Source organism: Nothobranchius furzeri, chromosome 11 (assembly GCF_043380555.1).
Source record: "Nothobranchius furzeri strain GRZ-AD chromosome 11, NfurGRZ-RIMD1, whole genome shotgun sequence".
In the NCBI taxonomy this organism is placed as follows: domain Eukaryota; kingdom Metazoa; phylum Chordata; class Actinopteri; order Cyprinodontiformes; family Nothobranchiidae; genus Nothobranchius; species Nothobranchius furzeri.
Window position 1 is genome coordinate 56,741,322 of NC_091751.1, and position 20,111 is coordinate 56,761,432.

General features: G+C 41.5%; 2 protein-coding genes across 3 annotated transcripts; one reads left to right on the forward strand and one right to left on the reverse strand.

The window, feature by feature from the left end:
• Positions 1-237: 237 nt before the first annotated feature.
• Positions 238-11,418, reverse strand: sugp1 (SURP and G patch domain containing 1). The gene is made up of 14 exons (XM_015957155.3): positions 11,063-11,418; positions 10,526-10,694; positions 10,349-10,443; positions 9,459-9,707; positions 9,190-9,313; positions 8,999-9,099; positions 8,059-8,182; positions 7,640-7,950; positions 7,319-7,425; positions 7,043-7,220; positions 6,816-6,922; positions 1,301-1,446; positions 878-1,007; positions 238-703 (listed from the first exon to the last, which is right to left on the reverse strand). The coding sequence occupies exons 1-14, from the start codon at positions 11,079-11,081 to the stop codon at positions 677-679; spliced, it is 1,887 nt and encodes a 628-aa protein (XP_015812641.3). The 5' UTR covers positions 11,082-11,418; the 3' UTR covers positions 238-676.
• A 625-nt stretch (positions 11,419-12,043) lies between these two features.
• LOC107384098 (E3 ubiquitin-protein ligase RNF126) lies at positions 12,044-17,649 on the forward strand. 2 transcript variants are annotated; one of them, XM_015957156.3, is made up of 9 exons: positions 12,044-12,196; positions 12,903-12,961; positions 13,042-13,105; positions 13,193-13,431; positions 14,522-14,590; positions 14,669-14,738; positions 15,564-15,657; positions 15,876-15,991; positions 17,287-17,649. In XM_015957156.3, the coding sequence occupies exons 1-9, from the start codon at positions 12,122-12,124 to the stop codon at positions 17,443-17,445; spliced, it is 945 nt and encodes a 314-aa protein (XP_015812642.1). In that variant the 5' UTR covers positions 12,044-12,121; the 3' UTR covers positions 17,446-17,649. The 2 variants fall into 2 exon arrangements, with proteins under 2 accessions (XP_015812642.1, XP_015812643.1); XM_015957157.3 differs by having other exon boundaries at positions 13,045-13,105.
• Positions 17,650-20,111: the final 2,462 nt, after the last annotated feature.

Below are 20,111 nucleotides of genomic sequence, written 5' to 3' on the forward strand. Positions count from 1 at the left end.
TGCTTAGCTGGGGTCTCCAGGGTTATATTTATCCCATGTAAACCTCTCTAAGGAATGGCAAACTGAAGGTCTGATTTCACTGGTCTGTTATCCTCCTCACAGGTCGCTCCAGTCCAATCGTCTCTGCTTTACGGCAATGAAGAAATGAAAAAATACCAACGAGAAAAAGACAAAAACAGATTTAGGTTAAATTTTTCTAAAGTCAGCATTTGTTAGGACTTGGGTAACAATTTCAGATTTCAGTAAGATATCTTTTTTATTGTCATCACTGCAGCATACAATGAGAGGAAGCAATAATTACAGCACAGTGAAAACATCACTAGATGCACAAATTACACAGAAGAGTGTGTTCTTATGCAAAACTGTTATATAGTCAGGAGGGCAAAGATTTCTGAGGATGCAAAATGATGAGAGTAAAATCATCACAGAAACTAAATACAAGTTTTTATAAACTGTAACACGTTACATTATAAAGCTGAAATGCAACAAAAGCGTGAGCTGTGTTATTTTTGTTTTGTGGTAAACATAAAATGTAGCTAATCTGTTGTTAATTTTTGGATTTCAATAACTTCTCTGACACGTAGGACTCAAACATCTCCACAGCTAAAACGTTCAATTAATGCGCGAGCAGACAAGAGGCAGATGCAGAAACGAGCTTTAGAAGTGGTCCTCTGTATCAGTAATACGGCCTCCGGGGATTGTTCTGCAGGAAGATAACACAGCAGATTCAAATATAGTATCAAAGGACACTTAAACTCTGTCCACACACAAAAAATTCCTATAATTAAAAATGTGTGGCTGCATGATAACGAGATCCTATATGAAGTTTCAAATGAGTGCAAATGCAAATTAGAGCAACGTTAAGAAAAAATGTTACCAGCGGGTTGGGCCTGAAGCGGTAAGCAAGCATCATCCTCTTTCTGAAAGCGTCATACTCATCATCGTTTCTTGTGAGCTCAGCTGGGCGGTCGATTCCTAATCCCGCTCCGTTCATGGCTGTGTTTCCCCTGCAGCGCAAAGGAGACAGAAACACGAAATGAGCTTCTCGCACGACTGAAACCCACAAAAATAGATGTTAGTCTGAAAAAGTGAAATCGATACCAATGTTTACAGAAGACATGTCAAAGAATTAATCATAAATATTAAGATGCTCAAATAAAAACCTCATCAGTTTCATGACTCAACCCATTAACCCACTTTTCCCATTAGTAATTTTGTACTTAACACTTGAACATATATTGTTGGTGTAAGCATTTATTTTTACTAGTCTCTAAGTGGTAACTTGAGGTGAAGGGCTCACTTGTTGACTGGATCTTTGATTCCCTGTCCTTCACTGCCGAGACCTTCTCCTTCCTTCCAGCCCATTTTCATGAGCATTTGGAAGCCAAGATTTTCCACGGTCAACTTAAATTCTTTGTACTCCGAGTGGTCAGGGTCCCGACCTTCCTGCAAATCCAGAACACTAAGTTGTGCACTTGTACTCAACATGCTCTACCACATTCGTTTAGACTTTGTCTATTAAAAATTACAAGAAATATGTCACGTAAATGAATTAAAGACAAATTTTAAAGGTGTGGAACACTGAAAAACCATTTTTTTATTATTATTTGTGATTATAATCTGTAACTCGGGAGTTTTTCATGCAGGTTGAACATGAAAATAGTCTCCTACACCAGTCGTTCCCAAACTGGGGTTTGTGACTCCGCCCAAGGAGGTCCCACAAGATGCAGGGGGTCCCCATAATTTTGTTTGTGCTCAGCTTGTGAGGTTACAAAGATTATATTTGTAAAAATTACATTTATAAAATCCCAATAACACACCCATTAGTATAATCAAAGCTCTGTATAAGAGTTACAATTCCATTTTAATGTTTAATCATTTTTAATGTGTGTATGTGGGTAAGAGTTGGGGTTGGACACAAGCAAAGGGGCCTTGGTGGAAAAACCATTGGGAAACACTGTTCTACATTGATCTCCTGCGTTAGCTTGATAGAAAATAGATGGTGAAATGCTAGGATTTTAAAAGCCTGACAGATCTACGTCACACGGTCACTTAGCATTCATGGATTCATCCATTTTGGCTCATGACGGGGAAGGCTGTTTTTTGTTTAGCGTCCAGGAAACAGCAGAGAACGTCTCAGCTAGTAGAGGCTAATAGATGTTGTCGTTCTTTTTTAAAACACAGAAACGGTTTTGTTACCTGTTGACGCTACAGTTTCGCCGACGGCTGCCGGCTTCTTCAGGCTGACGCTGATGGTGGCGCGTCACTTCCTTCTCCGTTTATCTGCAGGCAGCAGAGGACGTTGTCGCCCTCTACTGCCCGCTCCCCCCTCTCCGACGATGCAGTCCCATCCGGGGACAACGTCCTCTGCTGCCCGCAGATAAACGGAGAAGGAAGTGACGCGCCACCATCAGCGTCAGCCTGAAGAAGCTGGCAGCCGTCGGCGAAACTGTAGCGTCAATAACAGGTAACAAAACCGTTTCTGTGTTTTAAAAAAGAACGACAACATGGAATTAGAAATAACGCACAGCAAGAACACACCTAAGATGTTCAAATAAGCTAATAGAGTATTAGCAACTCCACCATGTGGCAGAACTCCTTCAGGTTTGTGTTATTTGTGGAGATAAAACCTCCACGTTGCAAAGCAAACTTGAGTCAGTGGTTGAGTCACGTTGCTGTTATCCAATCAGAAGACAGCTTTCCAAATATAGGGAAATAAGACTCCAAAACCTGCCATCTGAAGCTCCTTTCTCCTCCAGCTGACTCGGACTTCCTGATTATGGTGCATCTGAGATTTCTCTCCCCGAGTACAACTTACAAATACTAGAGACCACTGCAAATGTATTGATTTCAAAAGTTTCCAAAAACTTTAACTTTCTGCTCCTGTGTGACTGCTGACCTTTTGGGTTGAAATCTTATTTATAAACATGTTTTAATAAACAAATCTTTTAAGGGAATATGAATTGTGCTGGCTACAACATCAACAAATAAAACTTTCAGAGAAACCAACGCCCATTATAGCTGCCTTAACTAGCTATAACTAAACTCCCTCAGATCTGGATAAACAGCTTGTGAGTTACTGATTACAATCTGGTTTATTTATCATTTCTAACCAACCTTAGCTCTAATAAACCGTACCTTACCTCTCTCTTTAAAAAATCTACAAATTAAACTTAAACTTCTAAGGAAGTTTGACAGTCAAAGCATGTATAGAAATAATAAATTTCTTCTTCATACATTCTCTTGCAATGCCCTGGTCCTGTAGAATGAGCCCTGGCATTTTTACTGTGATTGCTTGTTTTTCTGTAAAATCACAAAAAAAGAGACGTTCGGGTCGAGCAGGCTGCTTCATGCACGTTCACGCTCAGGCATAGCCCGTAGCATTTGCTATCCGTAGCTTTAGCGGCAGAGAGAGAGGCAGTGCCAACTCAGCAACTTTGTCGCTGTTCCTAACACCTAGTGACAAACCTAGCTCAGTGTTTCTTTTACATAGGCGTAGCCGTGGCGGCACGCCGTGGCTGAAATCTCAGCGCTACGCCTGACAAAATCCCAAGTTTTATTGATTTTTTTTTTGCGCCGTTTCCCGAAGAAGCAGCGGGAAACTACTCTGTTGTTGCTTGTGATCACAGCCGGCAGGCAGCAAGGAGGAGGAGGCAGGGCAGGGTGGTTACAGCTAGGGATGAGCCGGATACTCATTTCAGACGAGTATCCGGTACGGATAAAACATTTTTGACGAATACGAACATGAAACGAGTAAAACTCGTAAATATCTGTAATCGTGCTGAAGGAAAATCCTCATTGGTTAACTGACTGTCTTCACGCTCTGTGTTTGGCCAGTCACATAGAGCGCCCGCCCCTCCCTACACACAAAACTCTGCAGCTGGGAGCTCAGTCCGGCCCATGCATCCACGCACACACGCACGCACGCACACACACACACACACACACACACAGTAATGGATCTCTGTGCTTGCCTCACTATTGCTCACGTTCCTTCAGTGCTCCCTAGGTTTTCTACAGCTTGCCTCTTTTTCGGCTGAATATTTAAAGTTACTTTTTCCGTAACGTACGTGGTGCATTTGACAAGACGGAGATGAAAACGGCTCGTGCATACGTCGGTCACTGCCTGCGCTCCGGTCGGGTTTGTTAAAATTATTTTAACTCTCTCTCCCTCTCTCTCTCTCACACACACACACACCTCAGTCAACATTGTTTTGTTTAACTGTGTGTGGGAAAAATGCCAACAACGTTAGGAAAAATCAGTTTATTCAAATTAAAATAAAATGGTTCTAGTATTTCATTTTTCCTAGTTCCTACTGCATGAGTTCAGATGCATTAATTCATGCACTTAAATATTAATGTTCTGATTTTACTGAAAAACTTGTTCTGTAATATTTCCTTTACTATTGTGATCGAAAATATTTAATCTCAGTTCTGAGGCTGCTCTGTAAATAGTTTTCAAATAAACAATACACATAGCAACTTCTGATCAATCCATATCATTTTCAGATTTAAAATAATGTATTGATGTAAACCACACCCCCTGATTTCCAAATAATAAGGTGCATTCATCGTGTATCTCCTTTAATCCGCATTAGTGATATTTTCAGCACCAGAACAATGAAGCAAAGAAACAGATTCCTGAGTTTATGTTAGTAATTTTATTTATTTGGTGCATCTGATCTGTTCTATTTTTCTCTGAAATGAGATCAAATCAGTGCTTCTATGGGTCGTCTCCCCTCTGCACTAGAAAAATTTACTTTATTATAATGTTCACTGTAATGCATCTTGATGTTCTTAACAAATAAATTAAATCTAAGATATTGGTCAGTAATGACAAATATGTAAATTTGTGTTTCAGTCATTTTTATACTGGCTTAAAAACACTTCATTAAGTAGAAGGTGCAGGGGTGTCGAACGTTTTTAATAGGGTCAGCCCAGTAATGAGCTTGGACCAAAATAAAGGGGGCAGAAAGTCAAATAAAGGGGGGCAGAAGGAGATGTTTTTCCAGATGCCAAGAAAAATTGAATGCCAACCCCTCCCCCCCTGCAAAGTGTGTCACTGAGAGTTTAAAACAAAAATTATTCTTGTGCAAATATTGGTGTATTCACCTTTAATACTAGTTATTAAAATGCAGCAGTTGCCGGATTTGTGCAGTTCAAAGTGGAGTGCATCAAATAAAACAATATTAACATAAAGGTGAGACGTGTCATAGCTGATCTGTCGTGGTGAAGAGGGAGCTGAGCCAGAAAGCCAGGCTCTCGATTTACCAGTTGATCTACGTCCCAATCCTCACCTATGGTCATGACCGAAAGAACGAGATTGCGTATACAAGCGGCTGAAATGAGTTTCCTCCGTAGGGTGGCCGGGCTCGGCCTTAGAGATAGGGTGAGGAGCTCGGACATTCGGGAGGGACTCGGAGTAGAACCGCTGCTCCTCCGGATCGAAAGGAGTCAGTTGAGGTGGTTTGGGAATCTGGTCAGGATGCCTCCTGGACGCCTCCCTGGGGAGGTGTTTCGGGCATGCCCTGCCAGCAGGAGGCCCCCGGTCGACCCAGGACACGTTGGAGAGGTTACATCTCCAATCTGGTCCAGGAACGACTTGGGGTCCTGCCGGAGGAGCTGGTGGAGGTGGCCGGGGTGAGAACGGTCTGGAGCTCCCTAGTTGGGATGCTGCCCCCACGGCCCAGACCCAGATAAGCCGAGGAAGTCGACAACGACGTGTCATAACCCCCCCCACCACCACCACCACATCTGGAAAAATTCCTAGAGGAAACATTGTAGCTACATTTCTGAGGACCCTCAGCTACTTTCTGTGGAACATTCTTCTAAATATTTCCTGCAAATTAGCAACAAAATAGCGATTTTTGCTCCGAACCATTCTTTGGATTGACGCTGTTTCAGCTGTCATCAAGGATATAAACGTTACAGATAGAATCAATGTCACTTGTGCTTCAGCTCACCTAGTAAGATGTCTGACTTACATGCAGAAGAACTGGGTTCGATTCCAGGTGTGAACATAATTTGTTTGGAGTTTCTTTTTTACATTAATGATATATTTTTTTACGGTAATAAGACGCCCAAATTATTATTTGAGACCCACCGAAAGGCACTGAATTCAAGGATAAAAAAGATGTGGGTTCAGCTTTCATTTTGGAACTATTTTTCAAGCAAGGGAGAGAATGATCTGAGCATGCATAAAACTTTGCCGGCTGTGCTGAAGAGAACCAAATTATTTAATTAATTAGCTGCATGTTCTCCTGTCCTCTGGGCCACCCCCCCCCCAACAAACACACACACACTGCACATTCGGCAGGCCGACGAGTAAGTGCAGCTGCAGAGAGAGGCACATTATTTTAATTAATTTGCTGTGTTCTTCTGTCCTCCGGGCAACACGCACGCACGCACGCACGCACGCACGCACGCACGCACGCACGCACGCACACACACACACACACACACACACACACACACACACACACACACACACACACACACACACACACACACACACACACACACACACACACACACACACACACACACAGGACTGTCTCAGCTGTTATTTTCGTTAAGGAGTGTGCACGTACAGCATGCGCACCTCATGCACGAGATTACTTTTGAAGCTGCCATTACGCGTTAGGCCTGAGTGGCGATCGCAAGCATAAAAACTTCAAACTTCCTTAGAGTCCCTTTAAACTACAGATGTACGAAAAATGTTTACTGTAGTAAGCTTGCCCATCTTTACCATAACACCCCTAAATTATATATTTAGTTAAATCAGGCTAAACACACAAATTTAGAGAAGTACTAACTTTGAGTGCTTTAAAGGTCTCCATGAACTTGTCCAGTTCTTCAGGTGGAAGGAAGTCACCAATAAAGTGTTTCCCTTTACCCATCTCTGTCAGAGACTCTGCCCACTCTGCAAATGTTGAAAAGAAAAGGTTTTACGGCAGTAACTAACCGTGAAGCACAAAAATGCTATCATCAACAGATGCTAGAATTAAAAATTCTCGTGAATATGTTTTTATCTGTATCATACCACGCGTCTTCTCCATTTCCATCTGTCTCAGCTGATGTTCCCAGGTACCAGCCTTATCATCCACTTCTTCATCGCTGTCATACTCATGCTGATGTTCTCTCATAGCTTTATCCCACAGATTCTGCATCTCTGCCATTGCACGCTTGTGCTTCATGATCATCTCATACATCTCTTGCATCTGTGAGGAGAAACAATATGTAGGATACAGAGATATAAAACCAAAATTGAGTTAGGGTGTGAACAATAATAATAACAACAACAGCTGTCTGTATCTACCTCTTGTTGTTCTTTGATTTGTTTCTTCTGCTCCTCAGACAGTTCAGTCACTCCAACCAGACCGAGAGGTTTTCCCTTCTTATAACCAAGACCACTCAGCTCCTGGACTGAAAAAAGAAAAATGCCAGTTTCAAATACCGCAGTCGCTACTACAATGTTAGGTTATGTCCCTGACTGTGTGACATTTAAGCAAAAAGGGAAACAAAATCCGTAATGACTTTAAAAACAAAAACACTGGTTAAATTAGCATCAAAAAGTTTGGAAATATTAGCTAATCACATAACGAACAAAAACATTTCAGAGATACTTAAGTTTGCTCACCGGAGAGGGAAGGTGCGTTTGGGTCTGGGATATTAACCTCTGGAGGAATAACAACTGGAGGAATAGGCAGATGAACTTTGTCATCTTCAGAACCCCATCTACTCTTTCTCTTGCGTTTGACAGGCGGTGTTGCTGACTCCTGACTCAGATGCACGGGTGTGCTGTTGAGCAGTGGGGAGATTCCTGGTCGGTGAATGCTTCCCCTAGATTCTTCCACTGCAGGCGAAAAGCTCTGAGAGTTTGTGGCCTGATATTCCCGCAGTTTTTCTCTGTAAAGTTGGTGGGCCAGGCTTTGATGGTTGTACAAAAAGCTAAAAGAAAAGTAGAATGAAGATTATTTTTTGATATTTTTCAGCAAAGGAAGGCTGTGAAAAACCAAAAATGCTTTAGGATAACAGAAGATAGCTTCTGTAAATGACCTGAAGGACGGGTTGTCCCGATTGCGCTCAACAGCGATGGCTTCCACCTCAGGGCCACCCTCCGCCACAAACCTGGCCAGATTCTCAACCAGTTGCTGGGTTTCCTCGTCCACTGGGGGGGAGACTTTAAGCAGCCTATTAGTACTGGGACTCAATTCACACTCTACTACTGTATCGTACTCAACTGGCCCTCACACACCACCAGTCTAGATCCAATAGGGAATAAGAGGAGGAAAGGGGAAGGAGGGGCAAGGAAGGGACAGGGCTGGTGAATGGGGAACTGTTTGGATGTGAGGCTTTGACTACAACAAATAAAGAACAAATAAAGCAAAGACATTTTCTCCCGTGTACAGACAGATTGTAATGTAAACCCTGCATCTGCATGCATATGCATAAAACTTTACTATGTGTTCAAATGATAAATTTCTATTTGATTTTAAACTTAAAAACAGCAAAAAATGTGTAAGTGAAGATGTAATGTTTCAGCAGTGGTCTGAATTATAAAAATTTAAACGTCGACAGGGTTCTGTATACCAACACATGCCTTTAACTGGACCTGTTTCTGATGAGTTAGTAAGCGGTGGATGTAAACCACGTAATCAGTGTAAAGTCAATGTTTATAAAAGCTGCTGCAAAATGTTGTTTTAGTCATTTTACTTGTTTCTCTTTTATTTCTTATCTTAGTATTTTTACTTGTTTTATGGTTAGTTAACTTTTAATGTAATTTTATGCCTTGCTTGTATGTGCTGCTGTTATGTGTATTATACGTTTTTAGCTTTATATTTTACTCCTATGCTGTCTTTGTTGTTGTGTGTGAGTCTTTCGCTCTACTGTACAGCACTTGAATTAACTGCCATGCTATTTTTAAATGTGCTGTATAAATAATCTGGTATGGTATGGTATTCAGAAAGTAAATGTGAGAAGATATTTATAATTTTACCATTATCTGCTTTATTCTCGGCTCTCTCCAATTCCCTCTTTAATACTGCGACTTGTTTTTTGTAGTAAAGATACTCCAGGCTGCCCTTATTGTGTAAAAACCTGATTAGCAGAATAGGAGAAAAAAAATGTGTAAGAAATTATGTGAGTTAAAGAAGGAGATGACTGAGCCTCGATCTGTATCAAACTTACGAAAAAAGTGGATCATCTTTGTAGTCCTCCACAGCCTTCCTCTCCAACTCAGGTCCTCCTTCTGCCACAAATGAGGCCATCTTGTTGATTATAAGTCTGGTGTCTGAATCCTCTGGAGGAGAGACTTTAAGCAGGCTATGAGTACATTTACTCAAATGTCACCAAGGACAAAATGCCAGACACAAGGCGAATGCGCCACAGGAATACGCAGAAGATCCATGTCACGATGTTGTCCTAACAAACACTGGAAAACATGAGCCTTGAATTACCTTTCATCTCTAGGAATTTTGAGTAATCGTTCTCCTCGTCATCGTCTTCATCGTCTGGAGAACAAAAAACGCTCGGCCTCTGGCCGAGAACAGGACTCTTCTTGGGCTGTGAAAAGCTCTTGAACTGACTAAGCATTTTGCTAACTTTAAGGCCGGGCCGCTGGCCAAACACAACACTCTTTCTCTGCATCGAGTTTCCTCCTGGAGATGAAGATGAGGCTGACGGGGTCTTTGTATCACTGGAACAATCTAGACAAAAGAAAAATATTTTTTTAAATAAATGTTTTATTACCCTTACAATGTCCTCCACTTACTGACATTATTGTTGTGGATTGATTTGATTATTTTTCATTAATACTGTGGTGAATGAAAGAATGTGATTTGCAAAACACATATTTTAGCTTAATTCAAACCCTGAGATAGCTATGCATGAAGGTTTCCCAGCCTGCTTCCCTGGTTTCAGTCATACTTCCTTTCCCATCTGATGTACCAAAGACAGATGGAGATATTGGTCCCTTGAGTTTGTGTGAACTTGTTAGAAATCTCTGGATGTGGGTACAAAAAGAGTGTATCAGAGAACGCAGACCCTTTATCTGAAGGACTCACTCTCAGAATGGATGTAATGTTTTATCTAACTGTGTTCTTCATCGAATGGCAATCTTAAACTTGATTGATTTCAGGACAGTTTCCTTGTTGCTTAATACGTTTCTAAATAAAATTCCACATGTGAACACAACTTTTTAAAATCTTAGTAGAATGGCAAGATTGTCTAAACATTTCCTGTCTCTTAACATTAGCCAAAACTACAAATGTGTGCATCTGAACATTTCTCTGTTTAAACAAAATTTAACCATTTAGAAATATTTTTTGCCACTAATCAAGAAAATTACCAGATGATTTCTCCTTCTGCAGCTTCATGAACTGCTGTAGGAAGCTTCCGTCATTTGCAAACTTGTTGGAAGAGGGTCCTTGAAGATTGGGGCAGCTGGTGGGACATTTCCAAATATAAAGCATTATAATACTTCTATTATACTTTTGTATCTGTGTATTGTTAATAATTGTATTACCTTGAAGGTGGAGGCTTGCTGGGGGTTTGTACGTTCAGTTTTGCTTGTTCAGCCATTCTGGCTTCAATCTCCTTCTTTTTTTGAGCAATTAGTTTTTCTTGACGAAGAATGTTCATATTCATCTTGTTCTTCTGTGGCTGGGCTGGTCTGGACATCCATCCTCCTCGCCCTAAAACAAGATTAAGAACGTTGTTAATAGCTACTCACAAGCACAGGTAGTTCTGCACATTAAATTCCCCTAACAGGTGATTTTTAGTTTATCTATGAATATGTAACAACAGATAAATGCGTTAAATCTGTATTTCTAATGAAACTGCACATTTTTACATAACAGATTATGAAAAATTGCTAGCTGCAGCCGAAATTCAGTGATTACCTATTAAAAGCTTTTTCTTAACAGAGGTTGGTGTACAGGTTAACTAACCAGTTAGCTAGTTAATGCCAACACTAGCTGCGACATAAGCTACTGGTAGCAACGCTGACTTGCTGTTACAAAATTAAAACGTATTATGGTCCATGGACACAATAAATGGTTACCTGCACCGCTAGACTCCATGGTCGTAGCAAGAATACAATTATAAGTGGAAAACAAAACTCAAAAAATGAGAAAAATACCGCTAGCGATACGATAGCAGCTACACATTTAACAAATGCTAGCAAAAATAACATTTTCCTTTCCGGTCCCAGATTTTCATAATAAAAGATTCACTCCATTTTCAACTTGAATGTCAATTTCTGTTCATGTATTTCAAAACAGAAAGTTGTGTCACCTATGATATAATCAACAAGTCGCAATTAATCAACCTTTTTTTCCTTACAATACTTATAGTTTTTAATCGCAATCAAATTCACAACTGAATTATCAAGCTGAATTTCTGAAGTTTTCTTCATCTCTATTAATCAGGATTGGCTCACAGGAGCTAAAAGAAAATCACGATAAGGCTCAATGAGGAACTGTTCTTGTAGATGTTACCACACACACACACACACACACACACACACACACACACACACACACACACACACACACACACACACACACACACACACACACACACACACACACACACACACACACACACACACACACACACACACACACACACACTTCAGAGTCGAATGAAATTTCTAAACAGGATCATATTTGAAAAAAAAAGAACATCAGTGTGATGATTTGTGTGTTTGTTTTTATGCTCTACACACAGGTTGTTTTGTAAGTATTATTATTATTGTTGTTGTTATTGTTGTTGTTGTTTTTAAAACAACATTTGCATTTAATTGCAAACTAAACAAGCAGGAAGTCCTTTTTCATGTTAGTGTTTCCGTCTTTCCCATTCATTTTCTTTATCTTTTCTTTCTTCTTCTTTTTGTTTGATAATTTTTTTGGAGTATTTTTTGTATTTTGTTCATGTGAAGCACCTCGTTATTTTTATCTTGAGAGGCGATATATAAAAGATACATTTCTTTCTTTTATTATGTAGGCCAGCAATTCCATTTTCCGTTTTGCGTCACGCCTGTTTCCTGTCTCTGAAGCAAAGCTTGCTGTTTGTCCCTCGTTGCTTTCCGTCTGTACCGACTGTACTTCTTGTGCTAGAAATGGCCGAAGCCCCTCCACGGCCCTGCCGGTATTTTTGTCACCGGTGCTCAACAGAGATTACTCCGCATTTACCTGTAAGAATCATCAATACACCCTTGTCTGAGTAGGAGCGAAAAATTAATTTGCAGCTCGTGAGGTTTATTGAGCTAAGAGAGCCATGTCCTCTCGCTACCGTTTAAGCTAGTTCTATGGTTGAGTGTCAGTGACAAAGTTGTACTGTGTCGACTTAAAATGATGTGCTTTATGTATTTAGTTTTAAAATACTGTAACACGAAGACACGACTACACAGAGACGCCCTTGACAGGTTTAATAGCGGTTTTGTGTAATTGTAACAGACACAGTTTGTGTATTTCCAACTGGTCAGAGGTTAATTGTTTTTACCCAGCAAACTACAAACTGCTCGATCGTTTGTTTTCTACAAAACTTGCCATTAGATGATAGTTAGCACACCAGTAAATAATAGCAGGAATGTCACTGGTAAATGTCAGTCGACATCAGTGCCGCCTTCCTGACCCAGGCCTCTGTTGTCAAGCTTTTCACGGGAAGCTTCTTGAATGTTACAGCACCTTTTACTTTAGTCACCTGTTTTACTATGTTAAGTTCTTTTGTCAATGAATAATTAGAGTTTCCAAATTTGTTAAGCTGCTGTATTATTAATATTCATCATATCATAAACTTGAATTACCACACTTTAAAGCCTGTAGGAGGAGGTTTTTTCTTATTATTTGATGTTGTTACGTGTTTAATTTAGACCTTAGCATGTATATTTTACATTGTAGGACTACACATGCCCACGCTGTGAGTCTGGATTTATTGAGGAATTGGCTGATGAAAGAAGGTAAGGTGGATTGTTATTCCTCTCGTGAGTTTGATCTCTTTGTGGATAACTAACTGTTATTTTTAATATTTGTGATGAAGCAGCACTGAAAATGGGTCTGCCTCCACATCTTCTGCCAGTGAGCAAAATCGCTCCACTTTTGAGGTTAGTATAGAAACCTTACATCTGCTATGACAAGACCCTTTTTTCACCTTGCTTCATGATTTGACTTTGTCTTCTTTTCATTCCTAGAACATGGACCACCATCATTTATTCACATTCCCCTCTGGCTATGGTCCGTTTGCTCTTGGGATTTTTGATGAAAACTTTGACCTTCGAACACGGCTAGCCACAGAGGACAACAGAGAGGCTGAAAGCAGGAGAGAAAGGGAAATGGGATCACGGCAGCGGTATAGTGCAAGGCAACCACGGGGTCGACATGTGCCTCGGCGGCAGGGCACACGCCATGAAGGAGTGCCCACATTAGAAGGGTGAGACATTTTCTTAGAGAATCTTACATTGAAATATTATGCAATTGCTTCTTTCATGGTATGATTTTAAAAAAATATGTTTTATTTTTGTGCTTAGTAATGTGATTTATGGTGTTGATTAGAATATAGAGCTTGGGATTCCTGGGTAGCATAATTTCACAAAACATTATAGCTCCATATCTACACCACATTTCTGTGCTACTACAGTATGAGGAGGCATTATAACAGGAAACGGATAATCCTAACTCTAACCCATTCTGAATGTTTGGATCCTGGACTGGTCAGAATTCCTCCGAAAGTCTCTAAATGTGTTAGTGCTGTGGCAGTTGTCCACTGCAGGTAGGACACAGATAACTCAAAGTTAATAACATATAACCATTCTAAAATTAAAATATTTGATCCAGAATCCCTCAGTTGGGGCCTTCTTTCTCATTGGCCTATTTTATAAACTGAACATCACTTTTTTCTTTTAGTCTGTGGTCAAAACAACACTTGAGTTAGTTGATGATTTGTACTGCCTCATGAATGCAAAACATCAGTCCAGAGGAAACAAAAACTTTAACTAGAAAATTCCTGAAGAAATTTTAAAAAGGGACCTTCCACCTGGCCTGCCATCAAATTAATCAATCCATTTTGTGCATATTTAATGTATAATTATGCAAATTTAGAGTGTCACACACTCCCCCCAAAATTTTTGTTGTTTTTTTGCTAAAAACTTTGTCATCATAAATCAAAACGCTTATAAAAGTAATAGTACACCTCCCACAGCTGAGCTGCTCAGTTTGATGTATAATTTGTGGGGGTGCACTCTGTCGTTCAAGCCGCATTAATGTCCGCAGAAGAAGAATAGTGAAGAGAATCCTGCGGTGAATAACTATAAGGGCCCAGCTTGCAGCAGCAGCAGGTCCCTTAATTATTGAGTTTACCTCAAATGTTTGAGACTCTGTGTGCTCAAGTGCACCTATTGAATATTTTTTTCCTGTATCACGTAGAGTAATTGTTCAAAAAAGAAGTGGTGCTTCCTATTAAGAGAGTAAGAAGTCTTTTTGGAAACACTCAGCCTTACTAAATTTGTCTTGTCCTAATTCAGGATAATCCAGCAGCTAGTCAATGGAATCATTGCACCTACAGCCATGCCCAACATTGGTATGGGATCATGGTAAGTACAAATTTCTGCGATAATGGTTACATGTTGTGAAAATCTGTTGTAATTTGGCTCATTACTGTCATCTTGCAGGGGTATGCTGCATTCCAATCCAATGGACTATGCTTGGGGTGCTAACGGTCTAGATGCAATCATCACACAGGTAAAAATAATAAATGTTTTTTATAATATTATAGAAATTGGGCTGCTCATTGGTTAGCACTGGTGCCTTGCAGCAAGGAAGTCCTAGGTTCAAATCCTGGCCTGGGGCCTTTCTGCAGGGAGTTTGCATGTTCTCGCTGTGCATACGTGGGTTCTCTCTGGGTACTCCGGCTTCCTCCCACAGTCCAAAAACATGACTGTCCTTAGGTGTGAGTGTGTGCGTGGTTGTTTGTCCTGTGTGTCTATGTGTTGCCTTGCGATGGACTGGCAATCTGTCCAGGGTGTACCCCGCCTGCTTGCCCGAACACTGCTGGAGATGGGCACCAGCCCCCCTCAACCCTGCGTGAATAAGTGGGTATAGAAAATGGATGGATGAATTATAGAAATGACAGATTCCCAGGATTTCCAGTTAACCCTCCCACTGTTCTAATGGGTGTGACCCCGCGAGGAAAGTTGACCATTGAGCAGGGTTGATGGTTTTTCCCTTGGGTCCATGTGGCAGGGGTGAGGAATGAGCACTGCCACGTGGACCTCAAGGGATAAACCATCAGTCATGCTCAGTGGTCAACTTTCCTCGCAGGGTCACCCATAAAGACAGTGGGAAGGTTAAATTATATTCAGGATAATTTTAATACCCCAGGGGGGAAAAAATGCTTCCAAAAACATTTAGTGCTGGAAAATCAAGTTTCGGGTAGATTTTTCTATTTAATCTGACTTATGTTATTAAAATTACGTTTGCAATTTAAACATTGCCACTCATTGAAAATATATTTTTCCTAGAAGGGATTTTGTGATCATTATTATGATTATGTAATTTCTCCCTTAGTTATTAAACCAGTTTGAAAACACCGGCCCACCTCCTGCTGACAGAGAAAGAATCAAGAGTTTACCGACTATTTCCATCACACAAGAACACGTCAGTAAGTCTCTCTCAAAGTGATCTCAAAATTTTCTTTTGGCTTTTATTTCTACATGATCATGTTGGTTTTTTTCATCATAAGGTAGGTAATTTAATACATTTACACAACCTAATCTTGCTTTCTCAAAAATAAACCAAACCTGTAGGAGCTGCAGTGCATTTGCCTGACTCTGGATTGGATTGTATACACAGATGGTGTGTCGTTTTATGTTTGTGCAGGTGCTTGTTTAGAGTGTCCCGTGTGCAAAGAAGACTACGGGGTTGAAGAGACTGTTAGGCAGCTACCATGCAATCATTTGTTTCACAATGATTGTATAGTCCCGTGGCTGGAGCAGGTATGTACATCTTTAAGGCTATTTTATTACATTTGTATTGATATCAGTTACATCAGGCGTTACAGCCGTACACATCTGTTTATTTTCACAACCTACTTGTCTACTTAAGGACATCATGTGTTAATTTTGTTGGAAAAGTTGTGATAAAACTCATTAGTGTCTTGTTTCAGTAGGCTGATTCTGTAGCCTGAAACAGTTGAGTAGAGGTTATAGGTCGGATGTGTGTGGGGGCAGTGGGAGGATGAGTAGGGTGTTATGCGTGTTGTAAGTATCATGGCTTGTTAGAAAATGCTATCGCACAGTCTGTGATTGTGTGTAGCGAACGGGAGGGGTGTCAACAGTCCATGTGGGGGTTGTGAAAGGGTCAAGCACGATGCAGGATCTCCTCTTGATGCTGGGCTTGTGGAAGATGACCTGCAGCGAGGGGAGAGATGCTGCAGTGATATTGCCATCTGTCTCACAATCCGTTGAAGGTATTTCTGATTGGCCACGCAGGAGTTACCAAGCTATTCAGAGATGCAGTAGGTCAGGACACTCTCTGGTGTCCCTGTAGAACAGTGAGGAGGAGATGAACCTGGTTCAGACATCTCAGGAAGTGAAAGCACTGCTGGACCTTCTTGTTGGTGTTGGTGGTCCAGGTGAGGCCGTCTGAGATGTCCCAGGAACTTGGTGTTCTGTCCAGCTTCTACCGTTGAGCCTTGGATGCTGAGTGGGGTGTGGTTGGATTTCCTGAAGTTGAGAATCATTCCTTTGCTTGAAGTCTCACCACAGTTGTGCTGTCTGCAAACTTGATGATGTGGTTTGAGCTGGGAATGAATGGTGGTGCAGTCGTGACTCGTGGGTCAGTAGAGTGAACAGCATGGACTGAGAACGCAGCCCTGGGGGGCTGCAGAGCTTAGTCGATTGATGCTGGAGATGTTATCGCGAAGACGGACAATTGCAAAGGAAGGTGCTCTGTATACTGAATTTCCTCAGAGGCCCAAGTCCGCCCTTTAACGCTGATGGCAACAAGGCAGGTTGCAGGTTTAAAGCCAGTCTGGAACCAGATTACGTGTGTGCATAAATTGGCTTTGTACCTATAAACTTCATTTGTATTGACGTTAAATAAATAAAAAGTAACACATTTGATGCTTCAAATCCAGTAATTGAGAGTTTTGTATTTGAACTTCTTTTTATGGGTTGTGGAAAGATTAATCAGTGCAAGTATATTTCTCAGCTGCAGAGGGATAAAACAGCATTTATTTTAATGGAACAACACCTAAATTAAAGTCTTTCTGATGCTTTTCCCCCAACAGCACGACACGTGTCCCGTATGCAGGAAGAGTCTTAGTGGACAGAACACAGCCACAAATCCTCCGGGATTATCAGGAATGAACTTCTCACCAACTTCCTCTTCCTCCTCCTCCTCCTCCCCAAGCTCACCTAGTAACGAAAATGCTGCCAGCAACTCTTAGACACCTCCCAGTCTACCACCACACACACACATCTGCACACTGACACACACCTGAAAGCATGGCACCCCTGCTGTGATCCAGCAGTTTGTCTCCACAGCTGAGACCAGGACAGCTTTATGTCTCAATTTTTGGGGACAAATTTGACATTTAGTCGTCATTCCTCCCCTCTGTGCTGATCTCTTGTAGCTGTTGATCCTGAGTGTGTGAGTGGTTTAGACTTAGTTTAAAGAAAACCCAGAAAGAATGTGAAATAAAAATTGAATTGTGACCAGACCTGAAGTAGAAATTAAACCAGGTTTGCTTTGGGATGAAAACCTACTCTTTCCACAAGGCTGGGACACATTTTATTTTAAAAGAAAAAAAAAAACAATGCCTGTGGTGGACTTTTAGATGTTTAGATAGGAATTTTTCATTTTATCTTTCAACCGCATACATCGAGTGGATCAAACAATCTTCTAAAAACAAAGTTCATGTATCTGATGTTTTTTTTAAATTTATTTGCATCTTTACTTTGCACAAAATAGTTTTTGATGTTGAGAGTGTGAATTTTGGTAAACTACTGTACAAAAATGAGCAGGATATTTTTAAAGTAAAACTTTGAGAATGCTTTTTTTCTATAGGTTTTTTCTTTTTCCTTCGAGTGGACTGAATTGTATTTGCTGTATTTTGACAAGTAGAGTTTGTTGCAGTTTAGCAGTGGACACATCTTTTTATTCTTCTAAGGAAATAAAAAAAAAATCACAGAAGTGTGTTCACTAAAGCACGTATTGAACAGTGTAAAAGACTAAACAGGACTGATGTATGGGCTCAGTTTACCTCTATGGAACTTGCCAAATGAATTTAACAAATCAAGTGTTATTTTATTAGCTGAATTCCTTTTGTACAGTCACAATAAAGTGCTTAAAACAATGAATTTAAGACTTCCTGTTTATAGTCTATTTTAACACATCATCACTGCATTCCATGGTAATGGAGATGAGGAACCTTGAGCTAACAATGCTAACGGTGAAGCAAATAATCAGGGGCCTCATTTATCAAGCTTGCTTACGCACAAAACAGGGTCTTAAAACTGCGCAAGCAACTTTCCATGTAAACTTTGGGATTTATGAGAGAAAAATTAGCGGAAAAATGTGTGCAACTTTAAGTTGACTAAGGACCTGGCTTACGCACATTTTGGACATGGAGAGCACCTGCAGTGCTGCTGCTGAGAAGGATACAATTATGAAATCCTGCAGCATTATCACTTGTACTGCTTTGTTTTCACACAGAACAAGACACCCCCCCCCCCCCCCCCCACACACACACACACACACACACACGTGCGCACAGCCTGAAGCCAGAATACGGAATGCAGAAATCAGCAGGGGGACAGATTAAGACAGAATATCATGCGTCTGTGACAGAGTGTGTCCTGTCACTGTGACCTGAGTGATCATGCACCCTGGTTACTTGAACAAGGAAGATCTCTGTTTAGCTGACTGGTTAGCGTGTGTGATGGTCACCCGGGAGTCTAGGTATCGAATCCTGATCAGATCATTTTTTTATATCCACCACAGATCTCTCTGAAGAACTCCGCATTCACGGCTTCAGCAACGCTGTGCCACTCCAGATTTTCTTTGTATTTGTTTTGCAAAAGCACTTCCTTTCATTTCTCCACCCACAAGTACCTGAATTTCTGCTTGTGAAATAGCGCTTCCTTGATCTGCGGTCATGATCAAAAGGCTGCAGCAAGCCCGCTTACAGTATGTACATGCATGAGATCCACAAGGCACTTTGCATTGACTATTTATGGCAGAAAGTGGGCGTGGTGAGGGCAGGATGTGACTAAAATGCAGCTGAGAAACATTCTCGTTAGTCTCCGATTTATGAATGCTGAGATTGCATGCAGCTGTGCGTACTCCTTGTTTGTTAGATCACAAACCTGCTTGGCGTAAGTACTTTTTTCTTTTGCTGAGCTTAAGTACGGTTTTAGTAAGGTCTCGTCTCGTCTTCCTCCGCTTATCCGGGTCCGGGTCGCGGGGGCAGCATCCCAACTAGGGAGCTCCAGGCCGTCCTCTCCCCGGCCTTGTCCACCAGCTCCTCCGGCAGGACCCCAAGGCGTTCCCGGACCAGATTGGAGATGTAACCTCTCCAACGTGTCCTGGGTCGACCCGGGGGCCTTCTGCCGGCAGGACATGCCCGAAACACCTCCCCGGGGAGGCGTCCAGGAGGCATCCTGACCAGATGCCCAAACCACCTCAACTGGCTCCTTTCGATCCGGAGGAGCAGCGGTTCTACTCCGAGTCCCTCCCGAATGTCCGAGCTCCTCACCCTATCTCTAAGGCTGAGCCCGGCCACCCTACGGAGGAAACTCATTTCGGCCGCTTGTATCCGCGATCTCGTTCTTTCGGTCATTACCCAAAGCTCATGACCATAGGTGAGGATTGGGACGTAGATCGACCGGTAAATCGAGAGCCTGGCTTTCTGGATCAGCTCCCTCTTCCCCACGACAGATCGGCTCAGCGTCCGCATCACTGCAGACGCCGAACCAATCCGCCTGTCGATCTCCCGATCCCTCCTACCCTCACTCGTGAACAAGACCCCGAGATACTTAAACTCCTCCACTTGAGGTAGGACCTCTCCCCCGACCCGGAGGTGGCAAGCCACCCTTTTCCGGTCGAGAACCA